The sequence below is a fragment of the Triticum dicoccoides genome, chromosome 1B, assembly GCF_002162155.2.
Source record: "Triticum dicoccoides isolate Atlit2015 ecotype Zavitan chromosome 1B, WEW_v2.0, whole genome shotgun sequence".
Classification (NCBI taxonomy): domain Eukaryota; kingdom Viridiplantae; phylum Streptophyta; class Magnoliopsida; order Poales; family Poaceae; genus Triticum; species Triticum dicoccoides.
The window spans coordinates 80,910,279-80,921,246 of NC_041381.1; the positions used below are offsets into that span (position 1 = coordinate 80,910,279).

Below are 10,968 nucleotides of genomic sequence, written 5' to 3' on the forward strand. Positions count from 1 at the left end.
GAAGAAAAATATAATTACAACCTGAACTCGGATACCTGCGAGGATCTGATTGGGCTGGGAAGAGGAAGGAATTGGAGTAGACGCCGGATCTGGATTTGTGAATTGGGGATTCCGGGGGGCGGCGCAGTTTGGGCAGCGACCTGGGGGGTCACTGGCAGATTTGGAAGGGGCAGCAGAGGGACGGCAATGAGGGAGGACTTACCCGGCGGTGGTCGGAGCAGGGAGGGCGGTGGCGGCCGGAGATGGGAGGGCAGGAAGGGCGGCCTCGCAACATAGTAATAAACAATAATTATAATAGTAATAATTTTAACATATAATGAACCTAGCCAACTCGTCTCCACGGTTGTCCCCCGATTTGCTTCAATTTCAGCCGTTGGATGTTGGTCAAACAGCAGCTTCCTTCGGTCGTTCACGTTGGATCTTCTGTTGTTTTAGTTTTGACCGCGGGGTGAGTTCTTGCAGGCCATGACATGTGGGATTGGCGTCTCGTCAGATTGGCTGGGTGAGCCTTTTCCGGGTGCTGGCAGCCGATCCTGCCGCGCCACTTGCGCGAGCGTCACAGGCGGGCATGCATCATGGGCGCTGCGTGTTTTACGGTCGCCAATCCCGCCCGCCACCCCGCCACTCGCACGCGACCACCCCATCCCGTGAGGCGTGCAACCAGAGCAGCCGACTAATAGGACCAGGAGTGGCACCGGCCCACCTGTCATCATGAGAGCGCAAACGGGGACGTACAGATTTGAGTGCGTATGCGCCAACCGACCCCTCCAGGGCGCCCATGCCAATCCATCCGCGCGCCCCACGCTGGCACGACGCGGTCAGCACGCAACGAGCCACGTGACGCATCAGGAGCGAGTCACCCGAGAAAATCGAACCCAGCCAATGGAAGACATCGGCGAGCCCACCGGTCATCGGAGTCCACGAAACATTACTCGGTCAAAACATCACGGGCGGGTGGGCGTCATGGATCACGGGCGGGCGGATGGGATTCTGCTGACGGTGGCTGGCGGGTGGGATTCTGCTGACCGAGAGGCTCACGTATTCAGCGGGCACCATCGCCATGCCGCATCGCGTCTTGGTACTGGTCAGATTGCTTTTCCTTCGGGTCGTTTGTTACCATTCGCGGGCGTGTTCTTCTCTGTCCGGTGGGTCAGTTAGCCGCTGCCTCTTCGGTCCCGCTTCTCTTGACCCCGCTCATCATTGGGAATCAACTGTTAGCCTGTGTTCGCTTTGACCCGTTGTCCATCTCTGCGCCCTCTGTTCGGGTGGGTGGTTCTCTGTTTGGCTGGTGGCTAGATTGGGTTTGCTCGTCCGTTGCGGCCGTGCTGCTGACTGCTGGGTGCCATACTGTTGTGCCCGACGCGCGTGTGTCACACCGTATGGCCGCTGCGGCGTCGCGTGCGTATGCCATGCCCAGGCTGCTGAATGCCCTGCGCGTGTTCGCCGCTCTCACTGACATTGGGCTCCGACCCCACGCAGGCCGCGTGTCGGTGTCTGCTTCGTGGGTTCCGATGTCGCTCTGTGCGAGTTGGGCGTGCCGTTGTGGTGGGCAAGGGCCTCCTTTTCTCTTCGGTTTCCCCCTTTTCTTCTTCTCCTGCTTCTCATTCTGTGCACGCTCGCTTCGCCCACTCGTGCGCGCTCTCTTCGTCACCTCGCTTCGTCCCGTTCGAACGCCCTGTCCTCCAGCTCTGCACCATGGCCATCCGTTCCTCCATTGGTGCTGTTGGTTGAGGTTCTTTCTATTCTGCTCCACCGGTTCTTTCCTGCCGTTGTTTCTACGATTTACTGATCTGGTCTGTTTCCATTTGCTCCCTTCGTGCGCAGCTTCCTTGGATTTCGCGTTGGCTCCTTCGTAGGAACGTGGGTCATTCCTTTCTTGCTGGCCAGGTTAGTTCGAGCCTCTCTGCTTCTCTATGGGTGCATGCCTATTAGGTGTTTGATGAAATGCGTGAGGGTTGCTCGATGAATGCTGCCGTGTGTTTTCATCTTGCGTTGGTTGTGCATGGTTCACGTGTCAGTTTCCGCGGCTTGTATGAGGATATGCTGATGCTGATGCTTTTGTGAGATAGTGATGTTTGAAGGCCATGTGTCTTTTTGTTCTAATCTAATTATCAAGTGGGAGGTGTACTCATCTATTTGTTGTTCCCCTCCTTCGTGTTTCAGCACCCGGTGATCCGGAGCAGCTCCCAGGAGAATCACAGGTGAGTACACCTCTCACTTGATAATTAGATTAGAGATTTGTGCCTTTCTTTCTAACTAGAGCTAGACCCGTACTTTTACAGCAGCTACCAACGGACACAGAAGAGATACGTGCCATATTTTCTCCAGCCGAAGAACATTCCGTCAATGACCAGCCTAAAGAACAGACGGATGAGGTTACTTCCTCTCCCCAACAAACCAGATGTTTAAAGTGATTTCTTTACCAATTCCTGTAATGCCTATAATTTCTGTCATGCCCATACGCCACTGCTCATATTGTTTGACTTCTGGTCCCAGCTCATACTATATTCTGATGTTGATTGACAGAATTCTCTGATGTTAATGATATGCTGCAATTAGGTTCAACCTAGGCATTATAAAATACAGAACGACAGACGCAAACAAACAGAACATGTACAAGTGCAGAATTCCTAAGAAATCTCTTCTATAACCAAACTAAACAATTAATTAATAACAGGAAAAAACGAGTTTTCACCATTGTAGTATTCCTCTCCTTAGCTTGCTATGTGCTTCTCTTAAATGTCAACAGCCTGTATAACCTACTAATTAATATCTGCACACTGCAAGATGAGGTGGCAAGCATGGAAGTAACCCACAGCCAGTTTTCTTCATATGTGGCATGGTACAAACAATATGAGAATTCACGGCACGGTTCTGAGGTTAGTGATTACAATTAAAAACAGTCAGTCCCAGTTATTTCAGAGACAACCTAATATTAGCATTGGCCTATATATTATCACGGCATTCAACTAACTCCATTTACAGTTTATTTTAGCCATTTTATTCCTTCGGACCTCAAAATAGTAACTCACATCTTCCCTACGTTGCATAAATTTTTTTGCGCTATTATATCATGTAACTGATCTCTCGTTACTATCGGAACCTTGATAAAACTCCTGAAAATGAAGCTAAAGCTATGTACAGCCAAAAAATGTGGGGTCAGGCTACCTCACATTGTTTCCAGTATATCAGCAGTTAATCTGTAGAAAGAGATGGTGTTTGCGCTGGTTGTGATTTTTTTGATTTCATTGCTGGAGAGAACCAATTATCTTATTTCGCAAATTTATACCGCCTCTGTATTATTGTCATGCCGCCCTTCTAAACAGTGGCATCTATTTAAAACCACAGGCAGTACCAGCGATGGTCAAAATACCTTACAGGATGATGTTGGATGTTCTTTTAGAGACTCTGGGCCTTCCACCAGCTGAGTACCGAACCAGAGTATATGATGGCAGCAGGGTGTGTGTGACAGTATTGTTCCATACACCCACATCATATGTTGGGAATGATAGGAATCGAATGGCTATTCCTAGGGTACAATCTGTTGATCATTCTATGTCAGAAGACAGTGCTGCTATGGAAGCAATTGGGTACATTAAATGCACAGTGAAGACAGAGATAAGAGACTATAATTACAGCACCATGAAGAAACTCGAGGAGGAAAATCGGTCTCTAAAACATGAGCTTAATATGGCTAGGTACAACAAGAAGAAAATGAAGACAAAAATCAGATCCATCAAGAACAAGCTAATGATTGCTACATATGAGAAGAAGCAAAACGCTATGGGCTGGTTCGTCTTAACAAGGTACATGCATGGATTATCTGATCATATATCCAACGTAACGGCGTTGAATATGTCACCTGGGGAAGGACCTGTAGATAAGATTATCAATGACCCTCTTATCAACATAGAGAAGGTGGCGCAGAGACTCAAACGTCGGGTGATCAAGTCAGAAAAGAAGCTAAGAGCCATCAGGATGGGTTTTTAGAACCTGGACCTTTCAATCTATGTTGTATTCTGCTCCTTTTTGCTTTGTCGTGGCTGCAGAAGCTAGGTGCAATTGTATAATTAGCTTCCTCTTTAAACCAAGACTTGCCAAACTAAGAGCCATCAGGATGGGTTTTTAAAACATGGGCATTTCAATCTATGTTGTATTCTGCTCCTTTTGCTTGCCGTGGCTGCAGAAGCTAGATGCAATTTTATAATTAGCTTCCTCTTTAAACCAAGACTTGCCAAGCTATGTGTGTAAGAAGTAATGTTTCTTATGTTATAAGTATTTATTACGTATGCAATTCATGCTTCTATGGACACGTGCTCAACATCTGCCGTTTAATATATTCCTGTATGAACGATGTAGACACAATCATTCATATAAATAACTCATTTCCCCCCTGTTATGGTAAAGAGCTGATATTGTGAAGCTAATTTACTAAAAAACATTGATGCAACTAATACATGGTTTTTATTTTCCATTTGTTACATACTATTTGTCCAAAAGTAAAACAATTAATACATGGTTTTATTTTCAAAGCACACATGGGATCAAGGGGCCTTTGCGCCATTTGGCGCAACGGGTCAACTAGTAAATATAAATAGAGAAGAGGGCCGGGAGGGTGGGGTGCGTCCGCTGGGGTCGGGGTGTGCAAAGACAACGAATCTAGACACTCCCTCAAAAAAAAAATACTCCCTCCGTCCGAAAATACTTGTCGGAGGAATGGATGTATCTAGACGTATTTTAATTTTAGATACATCCACTTTTATGCATTTCTCCGACGAGTATTTCCGGACGGAGGGAGTACGAATCTAGACACGAAGACAAACCGACTCAACGAGGGCATCTCTTTTTTTTTCTTTTCTTTTCTTTTTGGAAAAAACGAGAGCATCTCCAACCACAGAGTACGGGGCACTCAAATATTGGGACTCCACCAGTTTAGATTTGACCGCTAGATACGAGTATGAGACTAGTGGCAAGCCGTCCGATCAGGTGCAGGAAGGACGTCCGATCTGGGCCAGTCCAGCGTGAGATTTGTTGGTTTATCTTTTGGCTAACGATAGGCGCCTTCGGCCGGCGCACCGAACACGTCCGATTGACGCATTATTAGCCGTCCAAATTCTATCCGCATCCTGTATGTGATATCCACCGCACTGAGTTGCTTTCAACGTGCTCATCATCGTCAGTTCGTCGCCCCCGCGAGGACGCGGCAGCGCCCGCCTTGTCAACGCTCAGCAGCTCACCCCCCACCCCCCCGCGCGCACCCAGCCTTACCCTCCAAACACTGGGTGGAGCTCTCCTCTCGAAGGATGCAGCTCGCCGTTGCCGGTCGTTGCTGGATACGGCTGCAACTCGCCGGCTGCCGGTTGTATCACTGCCCCCATGCTGGTTACACCTCTCCGGCCTCGTCGTGGATACATACTTCCACTACTAGAAAAACGCTTATAGATAGAATTTTACTAGTAGCGCTGGTTTAAGCAGAAGCGCTACTGCTAAGTACCAGTAGCGCTAGGAATAACAAGCTCTACTGATACAATTTAGCAGCAGCGATGGTTAGGGTGGACGGCGCTACTGTTAAATGTGCCACACCACACGGCCAGGTCAAGAGACACTAGCAGCGCTTGGAACCTATGCAATGCTACAACTAAAGCAATAGCACTAACGCTCTTTGTCGCCCCGCGCTACAGCTGTGGATAGACATCCACTGGCCCGACTGGCCTCCTCACCTCTCTCTCTCATCTCTCTCTCTCTCTCTCTCTCTCTCTCCCACGCGATCCCCAAATCGCTGCCCCTGCCGCTGGCCTCCCTTGCCAACTCCGGCGAGCTCTGGCGCCGTCCAGCATACCCACGGCTCCCCCTCACTGAGTTCTACCTGATCCACCTTTTCGATCTGCTTTCCCCTGCCTCGTGTGGTCGCTCGCTTCGGTCAAACCTTGCTAGGGTTTCGGTGCTTGCGGGGCTAGGTCGCCGGCGTGGTTCCGGCGCCTTGCTCTTGTGTGACTCGCCTCCTGGCTGTGCCTAGGTGTTGCACGCGTCACTAATGCGGCCCAGTGGTCGCTGGCGATGCGGCGGTCGCCTGCCTCTCCACGGCTTCGCGTACCTCCCCTCCTGCCGTCATGTGACGACGGTGAGTTGGCCACACCGCAACCGCGGCGGTGGCGATGCACGGCCTCGGCTATAACCCCTTCATGGTGAGCTTCTCCTTCTCTGCCCAATTGCTGCCTCTACTGCCTAGACCATGGCCGTGGTGATCTTGGTCCTCTTCGTGTACTGGTAATATGACTTAGGTTCTTGAGGACGCTTGGATTGATGGCTATGGTCTGCTACTTGATTTGTGCTTTACTGAAATTAGTTGGGGTAGTTGGTTACTGTTTAGGGTTCATATTTGGGCCTAGATTTGTTGATGTGCTAATGCTCCGGTTGATCCACTAGTCCATACTCTAGTTCTAGTTCATGCCTACGGAATCGTCATTGGGGATTTGGTGCTGCTGGTGGTCCTATGTGTTGCTGGTGGTCCTATGTGCACTTGTTTGATATACTAGCATTGTATCCTTAACTGACAGTTAAACCATTAACCTACCATGCATATAGATGTGTTCATGTGGAATTGATGCTACTCTAACTCTGTGATCAACTTGTGGTCATGATCTAGTTCTGGTTGTAGTTCTTGTTATTTAAATGTTCCTTTTATTTCAGTTTCTCTTGCTGCAAGTATAATTACATGCTTATATTCTTGTTGGCCGTATCTGTGTTCAATACATATTAGTTTTTATTTAAATACCATGTACTGGTATTTCTTGTTCTGTTTAGTACATCATCTTTTAGTGGTTTAGTTGTATATTGCACATCACATAGTCATGGTAGTTGCATGTGGTGACACTTCTTTTATTGCTTTAGTTATATCAGATGTTTCTTTTACATGCTTAGTAATTAACAGTATCATTGGTTTAAATGATATAGCCCTTTATTTATAGATACTTATATTGCTTTACCTGGTTCAGTTTAGAATAGATGCTCTCTTGGTCTTAGCTTTTCTCTCTTCCTTTCTTTCCTCCTCTTCTAAACTCTACTGATAAGAACAGTTGCTCCTTGATCTTAACCAAGCCCATGATGCTGGTCTGAGGCTCCTTGACCTTAACGACTTGGCTCTCCAAGCAACAAAATCAGTTCAGCGGCGCTCTTGGATCCTCTTTCTTGCTTATTGGTCAGATTCTGAATCTAGATTCTGCTATTTTGGTTCATATTCCATTGATTTGGTATGCTACATCTACATTGATGCATCAACTCTGCCCCATAATATGGATACATGTTTGCAGGCAGTTTTCTTCGATAGTTTTGTGTTGCCATTGCTACCAGTCATCAGATTTTGGTAAGTTATCTAACACTGCTGTTAGAGTCCAGATGCGCCTTTTAGGTTTAGGAGCACCGCTGTCTAGCTCAGCAGGCGAGAGCTCTAAGTGTTGTTATGTCTGAAATTCCATGGACAACCTTGTTTTGTTGGCATAGTTATTACTAGCCATGCTCGGCAGTATGACACACATTGTGGCCGATGGATTTCGGTTTTCCATGTGGTGTAAAAAGAAATATGTAGTAGTTTTTTTCCTATTTAATTGATAACTACTTGGATCGTGGAGGGTGGTGTTGAACGTGTATGAGTGTTTGATTTACTTATTCCTCTCACAGATGAGGAGAGTAGAAAGTAGCAGTTGGTATTGCTTCTAGTGTAGCAGGCTAAAGCACTGATCTTAGAAAAATAAATAGGTATCCTAAACACCATGATTGTAAACGTGGAAGTCTGTTGTATCAAACGATTATATCGAAACGGTTTTGGCAAGATGTGATGGTCAACTGCACTATGTGTGTCTCACTAGTAGTTGTAACAGGTGCTCATTCTTCCTGATGGACTGAAATGCTTTTGTGCATTACCTGTGTTTACACAGTGTATTTTTTATCTGTGGCACTTGCAGACTTGTGAATCAATCAAGATGCATTTACAATCTTGATCGTAAGAGCTTTCATAAGATAAGCTTGTGTCTAGCTTTGCTTCCTCACTTTGCTTCTATTATTCCAATTAATTGAAAAGGATCCAAACAAGGCAGTTCCATTGTTCTGAGCAGCTCTTAACAGTGGTGAACAATTGAGAGTGCATTGAAGGATATGGCTACTATATTGAAACAAGCAAACCGGGCTGAAGAAGCCATCGATGCGATAAGATCCTTCTGTGACCGTTGTCCCAATGAAGCTCGGGAGTCTCTTAACAATATTCTTCTTGACCTATACAAGGTATCTCGGACCTGTAAATTTACGTATATAATCTAATAATAAACCCATATCACATTTGTGTATGATTGGTAGCCTAGTATTTATAACAATCTTCGTCTGTGTTGAACCAGAAATGCGGTAGGACAAAAGAAACAGATTGAAATGCTGATAGTGAAGCTGAGAATGGTTGATGTGGATCTAGCTTCTGACCGGTGGAAAGCAAAGATTTCTAAATCTCATGGAAGAGTATTATATCTCTCTTTGAGGGATGAAAAGGCAAGGTAATGAAAGTCTTTCGTACATCTTCATTTGTCCCGCAAACGCCATTCTAAGGCTCTGCTTTGTCTTGAAGGTTGTTGGGTAACCTCGCCTGGGCCTATATGCAGCCTGATAACTATGAGGAGGCTGAAATGCTCTACAAGTATATATCTCGGCCTTGAATTCGGCGTCCACGGCCAAACCCAGGTACCTACAAACTCCCCTCTGTTCTGTTTTAGACCGTCATACTAGTCAAATAGACCGTAATACTAGTATGATTGTGTAGCTAGAGAGACATTGTTGGTTCTGATGCTTATTGATTGACACACCAAGTGCTGTTACTACCGATGATTACTAGTAATACAACAATAATACATCTGCAACCAAGAGTTAAATTGAAGTGACCTGACGGTAAAGGGTACAATGTTGGTAATAATCTGCTATTGCTGATGCCTTCTTGCTTGCTTGCTTGCGAATGACCTGGGAATTACTCCTACTTGGTGCACAAACTTTGCTTGTTGCAATTTGCCTCAAAATCTTGGATTCGGAATCTATAATAAGATTTGGTCATGCCTAGCACTGTATCCTTCTTAAGTTGGGTTTTCCCCAATTTCTAGGATTGGTCTGTTAGGAACTGCTTATAATTCATATATATATACTATGCTGCTGCTATATGCTTTTGTTTCTGCTATTGTTACTTAGTGATCTATAGGTTACTGTTATATTGTACTAATGCTCCAGCTTCTTTTGAGTTCCTAGTAGTGGTGTTGGTTCATTATTTAATTCCAGGATTTGTGAGTTCCTAGTAGGGAACACATGGACATGAAGCTACGGCGGCGACGAATACGATATCGACATTGGGCTGCGGCGACGATGATGACGACAACATCGGCATCGACACAGGGTTACGACGGCAACGAAGACGACATCAACACCATCAACACGGCCTTGTGGAGGCGCTGACGCCGACGACATAGACGCGTGGCATATATTGTGTGTGTGTGTGTGTGTGTGTGTGCGCGCGGCGCGCATGCGCGTGCGTGTGTTAATTATCTACATCAGATATGTATGATTGATGATTGACTGTATGCATAACATGTACGTATTGTGAAATGCATGTCTAAACTGAAATAGGTAGACTTTTATTTTTTTTAAATCCTAATTTGTTACCAGTAGCATGGGTGTATCATAGAAACGGTACTGCTATTCCTTTACTAGTAGTGTGGGTGTGGAATACTAGTAGCATGGGGCACCAGCGCTACTGGTATGTCTATTTAGCAGTAGCGTGGGGTAAAACACACGCTACTGCTAAAAAATAGTTGTAGCGTCATAGTAGTAGCATGAGAACCTACGCTACTGGTAGTCCAAAAACCCACGCTACTGGTAAGGTTCTTCCTAGTAGTGTTCATCACCGGTTGCAGCTCCCTGGCTCGCCGTGGAAGCATTCTTCCTCATCTGTTCCAGCACTTTGGGTTGCCGGTAGTAGCAAAACGGCGCGCCGGTTGCAGCTCTCCACATAGCTGATTCTAGCATCCCCTCATCGCGTGCTTGTAGCATATGGCGCCGCCAATCGCAGCTCTCCACGCTGCCGATTCCAGCATCCTAGATCGTCGTTGGTAGCATCACGTCTTTTTGCTCATAGTTGTGTGCCTCACCACTCGTAGCATCACCGTTGGCAGGTTGCAGCTTGATGTCGTGCTAGTTCCAGCACCTGACATAGCCTGTAGAAACACCGGTCCTCCATGGTCGTGCCACCGGAGCTTGCCAGTTTGTAGCGACCAGACCTCAAACTGTCTGATCTCTGTGCAACAGTGTCATCCCTGGATCGGTAATGCTGACATGCACAGTACTTGAAGGATTTATAACAGAGTAGCAATCACACACTTATTACATCGAATGTCTCAAAAGGGAACTTATTACAATAAATATGACTTAAGGCCATCTAAATACGATAACAGCGGAATGCTTGGAATATAAAGTGAGTCCATCAACTCCAACAGCATCACTGAGTGAAAGATCACGACCTAAGGCACCTTACTCGTCGTCTGAAAAGTCTGCAACATGAACCTTGTGTTGGGGAACGTAGTAATTTAAAAAAATTTCCTACGCACACGCAAGATCATGGTGATGGCATAGCAACGAGAGGGGAGAGTGTTCGTCCACGTACCCTCGTAGACCGTAAGCGGAAGCGTTATGACAACGCGGTTGATGTAGTCGTACGTCTTCACGATCCGACCGATCCAAGCACCGAACGTACGACACCTCCGAGTTCAGCACACGTTCAGCTCGATGACGATCCACGGGCTCCGATCCAGCAAAGCTTCGGGGATGAGTTCCGTCAGCACGACGGCGTGGTGACGATGATGATGTTCTACCGGCGCAGGGCTTCGCCTAAACTCCGCGACGATATGACCGAGGTGGAATATGGTGGAGGGGGGCACCGCACACGGCTAA

The 10,968-nt window shown here is 46.7% G+C and overlaps 1 protein-coding gene and 1 long non-coding RNA gene across 10 annotated transcripts; both read left to right on the plus strand.

The window, feature by feature from the left end:
- The first annotated feature begins 2,166 nt into the window (after positions 1-2,166).
- On the plus strand, positions 2,167-4,244 carry LOC119301691. Its single transcript, XM_037578683.1, has 4 exons — positions 2,167-2,201; positions 2,283-2,376; positions 2,788-2,879; positions 3,349-4,244. The coding sequence occupies exons 3-4, from the start codon at positions 2,802-2,804 to the stop codon at positions 3,988-3,990; spliced, it is 720 nt and encodes a 239-aa protein (XP_037434580.1). The 5' UTR covers positions 2,167-2,201; positions 2,283-2,376; positions 2,788-2,801; the 3' UTR covers positions 3,991-4,244.
- Positions 4,245-5,646: 1,402 nt separating this feature from the next.
- LOC119320688 lies at positions 5,647-9,728 on the plus strand. Of its 9 annotated transcripts, XR_005155060.1 has the most exons (7): positions 5,653-6,185; positions 6,439-6,540; positions 7,099-7,198; positions 7,311-8,277; positions 8,388-8,537; positions 8,609-8,721; positions 9,321-9,728. It is a non-coding gene; the product is annotated as an uncharacterized LOC119320688 (long non-coding RNA). The 9 variants fall into 9 exon arrangements; XR_005155053.1 differs by having other exon boundaries at positions 5,647-6,185; positions 6,439-7,198; XR_005155057.1 differs by having other exon boundaries at positions 5,655-6,540.
- The last annotated feature ends 1,240 nt before the right edge of the window (positions 9,729-10,968 follow it).

Excerpts from the sequence above, each read along its gene's own strand:
- LOC119301691 (XM_037578683.1), top strand. The coding sequence starts at position 2,802 with ATGGAAGTAACCCACAGCCAGTTTTCTTCATATGTGGCATGGTACAAA. Across the intron at positions 2,880-3,348 it reads ATTCACGGCACGGTTCTGAG|GCAGTACCAGCGATGGTCAA; the intron begins GTTAGTGATTAC and ends TTAAAACCACAG.